The sequence below is a fragment of the Meleagris gallopavo genome, chromosome 1, assembly GCF_905368555.1.
Source record: "Meleagris gallopavo chromosome 1, MGAL_WU_HG_1.1, whole genome shotgun sequence".
Taxonomy (NCBI): domain Eukaryota; kingdom Metazoa; phylum Chordata; class Aves; order Galliformes; family Phasianidae; genus Meleagris; species Meleagris gallopavo.
Window position 1 is genome coordinate 173671715 of NC_139404.1, and position 16007 is coordinate 173687721.

At 35.8% G+C, this 16007-nt stretch overlaps 1 protein-coding gene across 14 annotated transcripts in view; it reads right to left on the reverse strand.

Moving 5' to 3' along the window:
- The window catches only part of PAN3 (poly(A) specific ribonuclease subunit PAN3), a 76897-nt gene that overhangs the window by 29486 nt on the left and 31404 nt on the right, over positions 1-16007 (reverse strand). For 11 of the 14 annotated variants that reach the window (XM_085216104.1, XM_085216099.1, XM_085216103.1 and 8 more), the window contains 2 exons: positions 12198-12359; positions 4036-4186 (listed from right to left, as the gene is read on the reverse strand). In XM_085216104.1, coding sequence (XP_085072230.1) covers positions 4036-4186; positions 12198-12359 — 313 coding nt within the window. The remainder of the gene's footprint in view (positions 1-4035; positions 4187-12197; positions 12360-16007) is intronic. The other 3 variants (XM_085216108.1, XM_085216106.1, XM_085216102.1) reach the window with 1 other exon arrangement.

The window sequence follows — 16007 nt, forward strand, 5'->3', positions numbered from 1 at the left end:
AAGGAACTTTGAAAGTTGCCAGAAGTCATCTGGCAGACAAAACATACGGGCTATTCATTTGCCAACACATATAATCAGTTCAAGATATGAAACAAATTTGATTGAATTTCATTTTCATGCTACTAGAACACCACTGCATGAGTTACAAGGAATTTGCTGCTATTTAGTACTGTGGTAGGTTTCAGCAGGCAGAGGCAGCAAATACCCAAGATGATAGATACCTTTGAGAGATCTGCATAAAATTCTGCAGTCTGAGTACATAAGTATTTAAAGCCTTTTAAGTAATACACACACAAAAAAAATCTTATAGTGGAGCTGATGCAGAGCTAAATATTTATGGAAATAATAATTAAGGTGAACAAACTCAAGCAGATCTCATCAGCTTCATGAGGATTTCAACCAGTTAAAACCTTACTTATATTAATATTTAACCAAAACAAAACAGGATGAGATAGCAGAGCACAGTCTAAACACCCACGGAAGGCAGCAGGTGGAAATTACTGCAGGAAAGAAAATGAAAATGGAGGCATTAAAAGGTAAGCACATATTCCTACTGACTCACACCGAAAGAAAAAGACAGTACTGAGCACAATGGTAAAATTGCGGTCAATGTGGAGAACATCTCAGTGGAATTAGATCAGCTGTTTTCAATAGCACATTTTTATGTAAGTATATAATCAAATGAGTATATAAGAAAAAAAAAAAAAGGAGGATTTAATATTTCTAATTAAAATTGTATTTTATATAATTGCACCATGACCCTGACCAAAAAGTAACATTTTTAAGCTCTCTGTATGACTTTAAAGTTCCCTACTTTAAATTCAAATGCCAATAGGATTACTAGGTCAAACACTAAAACAGGCATGTCAAATTGTTCTTCCCGAGTCTAATATTCTACGAGATGGCCCTCAATTCCTTCTGTTAGTGAATCTTAAAAAGAGAGTAAATACTACCTTGAAAGGCAAGTTGCTAGGAAAAAGAGCTCCTCTTGCTTCAAACTTTAAAAAATGACATCATGGTATCACACCAACACGGAAATGGTTGTAGGCTTTCCAACTTTTTGCCAGATTGAGTGTGACAGCACAGGTTACCTACATGTACCTGTAACCCTGCTGTTTGGTTGCTGACATAGAGAAAGATTATTTGCATAGAAGAATTAAGCTAGCCTTCTCTATTGTTGCATTTTCTCTTCTTGCAACATTTTTTATTTTTGAGTTTTCATTGAGACTGAAGAAAGAGGGAACTTAAGGAAAGGTGTGGAAGACAGTTATCTCAGTGGCATTTTATTTCACCATGTTTTAGTATTCTATTAAACGCTCGAGACTGAGAGGAAGACTGATTGTTGAGATTATACTGAAAGCACTTATCTAAGAAATGTGAAGATACACGTGTAGAAGTAGGGGTAGCCTTCTTATGTGCTGTGTCCTAATGGATGCGTCAGGTGTGGATATAATAGGTTAGCTTCTGGTTGTCACTTCCTACAGTATTTCTGCAGTATATTTTTTTCCACTTAACAAGACAGGCAGAAAAAATATTTTCCAGGGAAATATTCTTCAATTTTGTGAAGAGCTACCTATAAAATATTAGGTGCCAAAAATGTTTTTGTTTTACACCTACCTTTAGGGAGGTCTCAGAGATCAGATAGATGAAATAATTTAAAATTTTGCCATCCTCAAGAGGGAAATCAAAGAACTGTTCTCTACTTTGTAATAGATGAATTATACTATGGCTCTTCTAAAGAAGTTCTTCCTACTACATTTCCTTATTTAAGACAAAATATTAATTCCTTACAAAATACAGGAAGAAATTTCATGCAAACGCTGGAATCTTGCACGTTCCATGAAAGTTACATTCTATTGGAGAAAATACACCATTTAACTGGAAGGAGACTTCACTTTATTTAAAGGAGAACTCTTGCAAAGTCTTTACACTGGTAAGCAAAATCAAACTAAACCAATAACACGCACTTCAATGGCAATTTTCAAACATCTTTAATTCTTTATTTATCTTATGACATAAATGGTGACATTTCCCCATGCATAAATACCATTTTCTTATTTAAGAACTTAGTCCTCTAGAAAGATCACCTCCTAAGTCACCTTAAAGTAGTAAAAATTTGGGCTTTTGTGTTCTTTTTTTTTGTTTGTTTTATTTTTTTGTTTTGTTTTTGTTTTTTTTCTAGAGGGTATATACTATTGAGAGCTAAACATCTTAAATAAAAAGAAATATCAGTGGGTATTATTTACACTGCATACTTAAGTTCAGAACATTCTGCACTCAGCGCAGAGAAAGATTCAAAGCACCCGACTCAGACCCCTGCTTTAAACTCATATTCTTGGCAACTACACAGAGATAACAAAAAAACAAGCCAACCTTGCCTGAAATTAGCTTTTACAAGGATTCCCCCATCCCTCTTCTCCTGAACAAACATTAGTATTTGAGCCCAGATCATTTTCCGCATTGGCATGTGCATTTCAAGGACCTCAAACTGTTGTAAGAACTTCTTTCAGCAACAGCATTACTTATCCTTTCAAGTATTACTTACAGATAGTAAAGAAATTGGACTGTGAAGGATCCCTCTGAGATCCCACTGGACACTTTCCAAAAGTGGACCATTTTACTGTATTCTATTAAATCCTTTATATACTTTTCAATCCAGGTGATAAGGCTGAGAGGCATATAAACACAACAGTTTTCCAATAAGACTGCACAGCACAATAAAGGATGAAATCAGACACAGTACTGCATCATATTCATTGGTTCAGCAGAAGCATCAATCACCTTCCTAGTCTGTTTCAATTGTTGTACCACTGCACTATTTAAATGCTGACTCATGTGATTCTGACACTGATTTTTATTCCCTATTATTGTGAAAGCAGAAGTTCCATTGAATGGAGGGCAATTGTCAGTACTAGTTTTTAAAAAGGAAAAAGTTACAGTATTTGCCCTTTTAATTTTGGTAGCTACCTAATGCTTCTTGTTCCTTGCCACAGGTTTAAGAACATAAAGAAATTTGCTAGAGAATCTGAGGTATGTAACATCCAGCTCTGCTCATCTTCGCAACTTGCAACTATTTCATTTTTCTACAGAGCAAATATTAGGAATTTCTGATCTTAAGAAGTTAACAGATCCATGAACAATTTGAACTTTTAAAAAATTGTCAAAATTCTATGCATAGAACATTTAGAAGTTGATATTGAAAGTGAAATGACATGATATGGTAGACACAAGTAAGAGTTAATGGATGCTTTGCAAGGCAAATGATTTTGGGATAAGCTAATATTCTACTTTTGTTATTGAGCAAAATTCAAGCCCACATGTGTATCAGTAACACTGAAAATAATTGTCTAATTTACATCCTCTGGAAATAAATCAGTAGGGCAGACCAATGCATGGTAATGCATGTACATATTCTCTGCAGCATGTCTCCAGACAGGTATTGCTCTATCATGGACAGCATAGAGTAGAGCGTGTTATAATTCAGCACCTCTTTTCCCCCAAAAAAGAAGAGTAAATTAGTCTGAGGTAATCTCGGTGCTGCTGTGCCTGAATGGATTTCAGAGTCTGCAGTTTGATTTTCAAAGAATCATTTGAGTCAGGACCCTTAGGGGTCATCTAGTCCAACCCCCCTGCAATGAACAGGGATGCCTACAGCTCCATCTGGTTGCTCAGAACCCTGTTCAGCCTGACTTTGAACGTCTCTAGAGACAGGGCATCCACCAGCACTCTGTGCGACCTGTGCCAGTGCCTCACCACTTTCACCGTAGAAAACTTCTTTCCTTATATCCAGTCTATATCTCCCCTCCTTTAGTTTGAAACATTTCCCTTTGTCCTGCCAGCTTCTTCAGTTTCATTCTACTAGATTAATCTCAAGTTCCTTTCACTTTTATGTGCCTGAAGACTTGCTCAAAATTAAGAGCAAAAGTAGAAGGTAACCAGACTTACACACTATAAACCTGATTATAAGTTTGACAAGATTATTTTCAGCATACTTAAAAGAAGCAACTGTACTGTAAATCATTACTCTCAACTTACCTGGTGCTAGCCCAGCAGCAGCAGGACTTCCCATGGAGGGATGAGAGAACAAGGCTTGAGAGAAGGCAGACATACTTGACTGGGATACGCTACTCAGCCTGGAGGTTGATCCTCCTTTAGGAACAAATTCATTTGCAGTGGGGTTTGGTGTCTGTATGAAAACAAATGTGAATTAAATGTTTATTTTAAACATGAAGAGATAGACAATGCCTACTTGGTGGAAAACATTTTCTAGGCAGGCCTAGAAATGCAGAGGATATTTAAACTATGTACAAATTGCTGATAAGAGCTGCAGACACAGGAAGCTGGTCTGCATGAATGGTTATAAATGTTTTTCTATATTACGTGTGAAGTAGAGTTAGCAAGATTTCCATATGAAGAGCTGATTTAACACAAACATTTGTAAAAAGACTTTCCAATAGCATTATACAATAAAGTTGGAGAATTGATTCGACAGTGAGAAGGCCTCACCACTACTGCAAACTGTCCTTAAGTGACTTTAGAAAATCCATTGAAAAATAAGTAGCAATTCCAACTTAAAGCAATAGAAGAACCCACCATGTTCCTATTCTATGAAAAGAACCTCTGTTTTAATGACATATTTCACTTATGTAACACCTTTAATAATGAGTTTAAATTTGGTATAGCAGAAACAAATAGCAAAAAAAATAACTGTAACATTCATTATTTACTAGTACATAAAAAAATAGAACCAACTTTCAATATCTCTTAAAATCTGTGCATGATTTTTGTGGGGTTTTTTTGGCAGGGGGAGAGGGGGTTGGGCAGGGAGAGGAGGCATGAGAACTTCAGAGGGGAAAAAATCCAAATTACAGTTCAAAAGGTAAAAAGCTTAGTATTGAACAGCAAATTACACTAGACATTAGTGGAAGAAAATAGAAGACAAGAAATAAAATATTACATGAAAATTACTTTGTCATTAAGTATTAAACATCAAAGTTCAGTTTACAAGGTCACTTTAAGCATTCCTCTCAAAACTGCCTTAACAAAACAAGGTAAAGTAGAAGACCGTAATCATTTTAGTAGACAAAGGGTGTTGCTAAAATAATCCACAGCGGTTTTCTAAAGCAAATGGTACTGGATCATCATGGTTTTAAGCAGATTTAAAATAATGAAAAAAACTCAAAGGTTGAATTCCATTTTCACCAACTGAAGTCAGAACTTAAGTTAGTGCCAAATTAGAAAAGAGGAATTATGAAATGCTAATTTAGATAGCACAGGAAAATATTTGAAAATACTTTTTTGTGTTTTCTTAACATCTTCATTTCAAAAGGACAGTCAAATGTAATACTAATGTATTTCAAAAGACTGGAAAAGTAAGAGGATTCTAGAAGCTGTAAAACTGAAGAGGATGCTCAGGTTTAAAAGCAAATAGTAAGAATGTTTCGCCTTGGGCCGCACAACCATTGGTCACCTCATTATGTCACATAATGGTCATTCTAAATGCGCGGTTGTCTGAATATTAAAGAATAGCCATAACCAATTATGCAGACTAGTGAATTAAAACACTTAGGACTTACACAAACAAAAAGCTCATAGAAGCCTTAAAAAAAAAAAAGACTTAATTAAAAGCTTGCAAAGGTATAGACAAATGAAGCCACAGAAAAAGAAGACACATTGATTTGTACAGCCCAGAACTGTAACCAAGCAACTAATATGTTTAAAATCAAAAGCTAATATTCTGGACTTATTCCTATACTTAAAGTTCAGATAATTAAGAGAATTACATTCCTCAGGAAAAAAAAAAATCTGCTGTGCAACAATTCAGCCAATTCTACACTGCAACTGGAGAAAAATGACAGAAGTGGCAGAGAGTTGAGCATAATTTGTCCACATAGTGATACACTGAAAATTCAAACAAAACAACTGCAACAGCAAAGAACAGAATTTGTAGTATCTTATCAAAAACATGATAATTCAAACAATTATATGAAGCCTAAGATTTCCGCTGTTAAACTAGAAAACAGGGGCAGAAGATGGTAAACAATTCAGAAAATGCAAGTGGAGAAAGAAGGACACCCTCTGGAAGACACTCTCAGCCTTTAATAGAGCAACTGAGAGAATTTCCAAGATCCCAAGCATACCAACTCTGGCTAAACTCTCACTACTTTCACTAAATCAATTCAATTGATGCCTATAGAACAGAACTTCTTAATTCTAAATGCATTCAGTAAGTGCTCATACACACTTGCAGTTTTGTTCTGTAGAACAGTCACCTACATATTCTTCATCATTTTACATTGGAAGGACTTGAGAACCGTCCTAGAAAAATTTGGCTTAGAAGAGACCTTACAACCACCTAGCCCCAACCCCCTGCTGTAGGCCGGCTGCCACCCATCAGCTCAGGCTGCCCAGGGTCCCATTCAACCCAGCCTTGAACACCTCCATGAATAGGACATCCACAGCTTCTCTGGGCAGCCTGTGCCAGTGCCTCATCACTCTCTGAGAGAAAAATTTTCTCCTAACAACTAACCTAATCTTCCATCTTTTAGTTTAAAGCCATTCCCCCTTGTCCTGTCATTAGCAGGCCATGTAAAAAAAAAAAAAAAAAAAATATCTTTTTCACAAGCTCCCTTTAAGTACTGGAAGGTTGTAATGAGGTCTCCCCAGAGCCTTCTCCAAGCTGAACAAGCCCAGTTCCCGCAGCCTTTGTTCATAAGAGATGTATTCATCTTCATAGCCCTCCTCAGAACACACTCCAACAGCTCCGCATCCTTCCTATGCTAGGGATCCCAGGGCTAGACACTACTGCAGGTGTGGACTCATGAGGGCAGAGTTGATAGGAACAATTGCCTTCCTCACCCTGTTGGAATGTCTTTGTGTATTCATATCGAAGAGTGAAATCTAGGCATCTACCAGAGCAGGCTGGATTATGCTGTAGAATTTAAGCAGCTGTGGTTCAGAAATCTGACGGAAATTCAGTTTGCGTTGCATTACTTAGTGTCATAGTTCAGCATCAGAAACATTGCCAGATAAGATTGACTTATTTCTACAAAACTACTTATATAAGCATTTTCATTGAAGACAGCTTTGATTTGTACAGCTAGACTCTTCAGTACAAAAGCCTCTTTGTTTTCCTGTTAAGTTATAAACATGAAGTTGTAACCCAAAACTTTTTCCATTATTCAATAAATTGTTTAAATATTAATTTACTGTAAAAAATGTAAAAATTTCCCACATACAGACTGTTTTCTAAATACAGGAAAAAAATCTGAGTTTCAGAGCTACCATCCAAAAAAAAATACCAAGCAGTACAATAAAATTTTAATAATTTGTGATCAAAAATAGTAATGCTTTATCAAAATTTGAAGCTTATGCCTTAGGCCATGTTTTGATGCATGTCGTATTTATTTGTAGTTGCAGCTCTTAAAGAACACTTCTAAAAGCACACAAGTTTTCATGTGAACTAAACCACATTTTGTTGTGCTTTGCTTCCAACAGAATAAAACATATCCCAAATACATCTATAGCATTTAGAGGATGGAATATAACCAAGTTAGCTGTTCAATCTTTTCAATACTTCTCAAACACCGCAGACAACATTTTGTACCAATGAGCACACAAACATGCAAAAGCCAGGAAGCAGCGTTCTTAATGGCCAACAGAGTGACATTCCTGATCCTGAAGGATATCCCACTCTGACGCTAAATTTAAATTCTAGTGTTAGTTTTACATTTCAATCAGCAATAGACTTGAAAATATCAGTTTAAAGGATGAACAGGCTTTAAATTATACTTAACATTTTTACAGTTTTCCTGATAGAATCTTACTACCAAGCTTCAACAAATTTCTTCATGCTAGGCTAAGCTTAAAGTTTTAAGTCTGAGAAAACCAGGACTTGTAAAAGAGAAAATTGGTACTGAAGACTTAAATATCCTTTCATTGAATTACTCACGATATGAACAGAGGTCATGTAATGAATTACGTATTAAGCCGATATAAAAAAAAAGAGAAGAAAAAGAACAAGAAGCAGCCAGCACTGTGCATTATGCAAGAAGTGAAAGACTGCACCTTCCAGCTTCAGGTGCACATGTCCTACAGAGAGGCACACAAAACTGATTCATTTTCATTTCAATCATTTTGTTTCATTCATGTTTGAAGCACTTAAAAAAAAAAAATCTACTAGTGGGGGATGGAAACAATGATCTTCTGTGGGTACTAAAGGAAAATAATTCAAGAATCCTTAAAGGAAACTGAAAATGAAAGCAAAGCATACACTGAAAAGAGTAGAGAATGAAGATTCTCACCAATGCTGACAGAACAGCACAGCAGCATTGTAACTGCACTATATGTTTTGGAGTTTTACGTATCAACAGATTTCTGTAGTCTACGAAAATGACAATTCCTGTTTCATTGACTATCAATACATATAATTTTTCTCTGCGCTCCTCTATGATGAGCTCCTAAGGCTCCAGTGCATTCACTCATAAACTAATCCTCAAAGTGCCATGAAAGAAAGACACCCTGTAAAACAGGAGGGATCTGAGACCAAAACATTTTAAAGGCTGTGCAGGAAGCCCACAGAAATAGAGGACTGCCCTTTTCCCTCATTTCGAGTTCAGTTCCCACCGGCTGAGCTACGGCCCATTTCTGTGGCTGTAGCATCACTCAGTTATTTCTAGTTGCACAACAAAAGACAGCTACATGAAGCAAAATGTAGGCAAATTCCATTTCAGAAGAATGTGCTAATGTACTTACCATGCTAGAAACTGGAAACAAGCCTTTCTGTCCTCTTTTTATGTTGTCCTTCACCTCCCAATTCATGTTGATCTGTTCTGACATCCAGAATTGCATAATCCTGTAATGGTTACAGAAAACCACCACTGAACTGTACCCAAGCTACGAGCAGGGCAGTTCTCTGCCAGCCTACTATGTGGCATAGATCTCAGAATGTTTTCTTAATTCAAAAACATGCAGAAGTGCTTTTTTATGGTTTTTGGTTTTTTTTGAACGGGCAGATGTGCAATAGAAGTAGCTTCAGTCTACGCAGAGAGCATTGCAGCAATCCTCTCTCCAGAAGGATTCCTTGATGCCCGTGACATCAGAAAAGGACACATTCTGGAATGTCAGAGCAGCCCATCAGATGTTGGAGGTTACTAAGGACTTGAACACAAATCTCCTTCCCTCTCGCTATTGAATTTGTGCAATATGTTTCCTTGTGTTACAGTATCTGAAACACCATCACGTTACCCACACAGTTAAATCTAAAAAATTCATTTCACCAACGTTACTAGCTAGATTCCAATTTCACTCTTCAAAAGTTGGAGACAGTTTTGCTAAAGCCAAACAATTTTGCTGAGTTTAGCATGGACGAAATGTGTTTGTTACATGCAATGTGTTACTTCTTTAGTAAAATACTATAGAGTATTTTTAAAGAGCATTGTTAAAACTATTAACTTTTAGAAGTCCATGCTTGTGATGCAAAATACTTTTAAAATTATTTATAAAATTGTATTCAACTCAAGCTGCCCAAAAAAAAAAAAAAAAAAAGAAAATTCAGCTATTCATGGTGCTTAACAAATGATTTGTATAACAAAAGTTGAATCTCCTGCTATTTTATACCTACTTTGATAACACAATATGCATCTCATGGCATTGCTTTAGTTTCCTAACACAAATCAGAACATACCACTAAGGAATGGTTTTGCCTTTTGTCTTATTTATTTTTAAATGCAAAACCAGGAACCATTCATTCTGAACTCCGCTTTTAAATACTGTGTTATGCTTATGTGATTAAAGTAAAAAAAAAAAAAAAAAAAAGTAAACAGATCTGGATTAAAAATTCATAGCCATGCCTGAGAAACTGTTGTATAGTACACCTTGAGAACTACCTTGTTTGGTAAACCACTCATTTTCAGACAAGCATCTCCTCACCTTTAAAAACAACACTTAACATTGCACTGTGAAATAGTGCCTTCCCACATCTTAAATCACACATTTAGAAGAGCAGACATTCAATTTTGAGATGTAAATTTGCTTTCTCATCTTTAATGAAGAAAAAATGCCCTCAAATAGTTGCATTCACTACATTTTAACTTTTCTACTTATGACTGCTTAGCACTCACCATCAGCCTAGATTTAGTTGGTATGATCTATATTCACACCCACAAAATCCTCTGAACAGCTTGTTTTTTCGAAATACTGGAGAGATCAATGCTAGATGTGGATTCTGCGTGACTTTTTCTAATTCAGAACAATCTGAAATCTCAGTGTGAAACTACCGTAGTTTACTTTCTGGAGGGTTTTTGTTTGTTTGTGGTGCCTATTTTGTCTTAAGGTAGTTTCACAAACCAAACTTTTCCAATAACCCCAGCCTTTTTTTTTTTTTTTTTTTTTTTTTTTTTTGCTATTTCACAAGTAACATTTTAAATTTTTAACATTCTTGAGCTTCGATTTTGTAGTGAATCGGAAAACGTTCATGTGAATACAATGATCAGAACAATAACGTCAAAACAGTCAAAGTAAAATTTAGTTATTCATCCACATAAAGCTTTACATATCCTCAATCTCATCTATAGCCTGTGTTCCACACCTTTTTCCATTCAATCTTGCCAAACACCATTATTACTATGCAATCTCTTCACTATTTCCTTGAGCTGAAACCTCCCTTTCTTTTTATTTTCAATGGATGTGCACAAACATGCTATTTAAAGCCCCAAATCTCCACAGTAAACTACGTAATTGCTCCATAAACCTATAATATAAGATTCTATATTACTGTTATTTATGTAACTTTCAACATCTACTTGATGTTTGAAAACCAGTTTTCTTTCTGTCTTCTCAGAGCAAATCACACACACAGAATCACAGACTGGCTTAAGTTGGAGGAATTTTGAAGACCATCTACATCCAACCCCCTTGCTATGGGCAGGATTGCCACCCCACTAGCTAAGGCTGCCCAGGGCCCCATCCAATCTGGCCTTGAATACATTTAGGGATGGAGCATCCACAACCTCTTAAGTCAACCTGTTCCAGCATCTCTCGTAATTAAGATTGGCAGCTCCTTAGATAAACACAGGTAAATCAATCTGTCAGTCTTTTTTCACTTCAGAAAAGTAGTGCTTCACTGGCTCCAACCATTCCTCTGTAGCCTTACTTGCCTCTTCTACCAATGCTTCATCATTTTCCGCCAGTGGCTCTGCTGCTTCTCCGGCAGCAAAAGGGACAAGACAAGACTTACGGCCAAGTGATTGCACAAAGTAGTATCAGTTTGCATGCAACAAACTGCTAATCATTCCCAATCTCAGTAGTAAAAAAAAAAGTATCCAACCATTAAGTAATGCAGAACTAGTACTGGCATTACAGGGCTCCAGTGTGAGCGTCACATCTACCCTAATATGACAAAGATTTAGCAAACTGAAAGAAGTTTCAGAGGCCACACACTCTAGTTATCAGCAAGACTATTGCTGATTCACCTATTTCAATCACTCAAAAACACAAAAAATAGAAAACAAACTTACACAAAGACTCGAGTAATCATCTCTGAATAATCAAAAGCACCACTTCAGTGCAAAATAGTAGTAGCAAGAGTGTTGTAGTTACAACAACTATAATAACTTTCATCTAAACTCTGTCTCAAGGGACACTGAGCAGATTCTTCATTATTGAAGAATTATTCTTCATTATCATCTCAAGGATAACCTGCTGCTTCCAAATAAAATACACTCAAGTCCAGCTCTTGAGGAGACTAAAGAATGCAATCTAGAGTTTTCAACACAAAAGTTGAGAAACTATTTCAAACACAGATATTTACACTTTCTGATCATGATAGTTACATTCTGCACTAAAGGATTTTTCTTTCATTCTGTCAGTCATTTTAGCAAAGGTCACTAATTTTCACAGTGAAACTTCCTGAAACAGGAAGTGGTTGCATTCGTCTGCTTTTAAAATACATTTAATTGTTATTTTTGCTTCTCCTCCATGGATTATAACAATCAAGCAGAGCACATAACACAGGGGCAGGTGAAGAGAATAAAATAGAATCTGAGTCACTTTCCCTGAAGGGGTCACTATGCCTGTTTGGAAAACATTTCATTCTATTCCAACCCATATTTAGAGTAACTGTTTCTAACATTTTCTAGAATTTAAAATAAAGCATCCAAAACACAGAAAAAGTGGCTAGTAAAAAAAAAAAAAATTACCTGTAAATTGTTTTCTGTGACTCTGTTCCACCAAACCATATTGATGGGTACTCCTGTTTTACACCTGTCAGTCAGACAGCCAATAGGGTTCTTTGATTTTCTTGCTTTTGATCCCACTGGAACTATCCTCTCATCCAGCATCCCCAGTCGATACTTCCTGGGCTACGAAAAAGAAGGAGAGAAACCAGGCCACTCCTAGCAACCCTCATCTAAAGCTACAGTACTTTATGGTTACACTGTAATATCATTTCTGGATTGGTGGAATAGGAAACAATTTGCAAGTAAAATTTGTAATTTTTCTGAGACTGTTTCCTTTCAATCCTTACTATTTGGTTGTAATAAACATTTTAAAAAATGAGAATAAGCCACACTTCAGGGATTAATTATTCATATGCAAATCTTTCCACCAAGCGTCAGCCACTGAAATACGAGTGTGTATATATATATATATACATATATATACACACATACATATATACACACACACATAATTATACATATATACACACAGAAATTCAGTAAAGTTGTTTAAAAAAAAAATCTGTATTTCCGACAGATACCTTTAACCACATCATAATACAGAACTCTAATTCTTCCTTTGAGATTTTCTTTTTTAACAAAAAACAAGTTATCACTGACTTTTACATACTTCTTTTTAAGTTTAAATTTGCCATGACTTGTCTCCTGAAGATTTCAAGAGCAACAAACAAAAAAAGCAATAAAAAAAAAAAACATCAAAAACAGGTACAACTAATGACAAGAACTCAATGATAGAAACGTTTATGCCCAAGTTCACATTCAAAGAACTAACTTCAGCTACTGTATCTCCTCTGACAAATGAAAACTACCACAACAAATGCATAGGAAACTGACTTAGACTTGAGAAAACAAAACATAACTTACGAAATTGCAGGAGACAGGTAAGCCTTAACAGGAGCTAAACTTGTATCATATTTATAATGATCTCTACACATGAAACTACCTAAAATGCATAAATACCTAAAAGACTTTCAAGCAGGTGAAGTAGATAAGCTCTCCAAGTTCCTCTAGGCTTTCAAACCAATGTGTACCTTCTTCAATAGTAAATACAACCAGAAGAAATATTTCAGAACACATACATAAACAAAATCTTGGTCTAAATATATGTATTAGAGTAAAAATTAGACTGAATTGCAGGGGCTGATTTGTTTTTCTTCTGCTTTTTGACATAGAAGTGCAACTATCACCATCTAGATATATCTTTTCATTAACGAAAGCTTAACTTACCTTTATTCAGGTATCTACTTCATCTAGCAACTTAGAAATCTTAGCAAGAAGTACCTTGGTAATGCATTTTAAAAATAGTTTTTCAGGAAACAAGATGACATTTTAATTGGAAAAGATTTCTCACTCACATACAAATTGAACAAGGGCTGCTCTGGAAGTAACGCCTCTTATGTTATTAGACTGGTGCACAACATCAGAGGCTGATGATGTTGGCATGGCAGTAAAACCTTCCCATCAGTATTCCATTACATTTTGTTACCGTGCAACAGATGGCAGCAGAGGAGCAGTCTGACAAAACAGCATAGAATATGGAAGAGCATATGAAGCAAATGTGTGTCACTGAATTCCTCCATGTGGAAAAAATGGCACCCACTGACATTCACTGATGCTTGTTCAACGTTTATGGAGACCAAACAGGAGATGTGAGCACAGCAAAGTGATGAGTGGTGCATTTTAGAAGCAATGATGACACAAAAGACAAGCCCCATTCCAGATGGCCATACAGATCTTTTTTTATTATTATTATTATTATTTTTATTTTTGAAAAAGCACACCATGCAGGCTCTTGATTCATGACTGGGAAAAACATACATCTAATTATAGTGACTGTGCTGAAAGACAGTGTTTTGTAGCTGAGTATTTGCTCTATCAGATATTATTGTGCTCTTTGTATCTGTTGTAATTTTCATGGAAACAAATAGGATGCATTACTTTCAGAGCAACCTATATAAAATACAGGACAGGACTAGCATGAAATGGCTGAAAACCCAAAACCGATCTACTGGTTTAATTCTCTGAAGCCTTTTAGGCTGAAAGCTTTGGAAAGAATTAATGCTGGAACAAGTCACTAGTAGCTCATTTGCCCATAAAAGAACAAGAAGCCTAACACTGACCACGAGCTACAAAGGCAATAAACTGAATAAAGATCAAGTTATTCAACTTCCATAACAATTAAGACGACTGAATTTCAGTTACAATAAGAAATTTGGTAAATTGTGATGGGTAGGTACAACGCCCTCTCGTAATTCAAATGTAAACTGATCACAGTAGAGCTAAATATAGGTTGTTTATGGGGAGGATCACTCCGCTGCTGAACAACTTGCCATCTTAGTAATTAAAAGAAGATAGTAATATCTTGAATGGTAAAAGTTCTAACGTCTGAGAAACTAGATATACAAATAATACTGAACTTTAGAGGGAGGTTAGAGTGTAGTATGTTATTTTTTTAGCGTGGCTTTTGGAAATAACAGCATCATGAAGGAAATCTCCTCACATTTACACCACATCTTCATCTTTCTTGACGTTCTCTCAAGTGCAAGGCACCGTCTGATCCAGACTTTAGGACTACAGTCCAGTGCTCCATCACATTCCTATTCACAAACGGTTTTAAACTTCTTAGTAATAAGAGGTGATCTATAAATGTTTGGAAAAGGAGAACCAAAACAAAAGAGGAACTGAGCCAATGGGGAAGGAGATTATTTCCTTTTCAATGGAATTCAGATTCCTGGCAACAGAATGAAACTATTTTAGGCTTTGAAAGAACACGTTAAGAGGCTGAGAGAGAAACAACAGTTAATTCCATGCCATAGAGCAATATTAAGCACATGTGAGCTCTCACACTGCTAGTCCACAGCCTCACTGAAAAAAATAAAATAAGATAAAAAGTCAAAGAGTGACTGGATGAGATGAAACTGAAGATTGCTTTCATTATCCATTACAAAATATTATCAGAAGATTACAAGGCCAGGATTTCATTGTTAAAACAGAAAGACATTAAAAGATGGACAATACAGCATTAACATTTGGAAAAAAAAACTGTTTGCATTGAAATCATTCTAAATTATAATGATTTTAAATAAGAACAATTGCATCCAAATCAGAAACTCAATCTGAGCTTACGTAAGTAGAAAACAAACTGTCTGCCAAAAGGAGGGATTCTATAGAAATGAAAGAACAAGAGACTGAGCAGTTTGGAAAAGAGTATCAAGTTTTCTATATCCCTGCCTCCTACACAGGGCAATTAATAAAGCAGAAACAGAGCACTGCACCTTAGAAATCAACATACACCGATCATTTCTGAACTGATACATCTATCTGAAAAACAGAGGCATAACCATTTAAACAAACAAACCCAATTCATTGGCATGGGGACAATTCTTTTGGAAAGTCACAAAAGAAATTGCACTTTTGGCTTTCATAAACACCTTCTGTAATGTAAAATACAAGCAAATCTGTTCAACCATACAAATGAAGAGATATTTCAGCACTTCTTTTTTCTTTTAGGAAGGTGGCTATAGCATTTGAATACCTAATTTCTAAGCATATATTTCTCAAACTAGTTTGCAGCTCTCAAGATGGTTACATATTCCAAAAGAGTTGCAAAAGGTTAATAAAACATCATCCTTGCTTAAAAATGAAAAACAAGGCAACATTTTATATTGTAGTTTAAGAGGAAAAAACAACAAAATCAAATTATTACAAGGCAATACTCAAAGAGTTTAGTTCCTCCCAGGCACAGAAGCAAGTAGTAGTAGTAATTTCTGG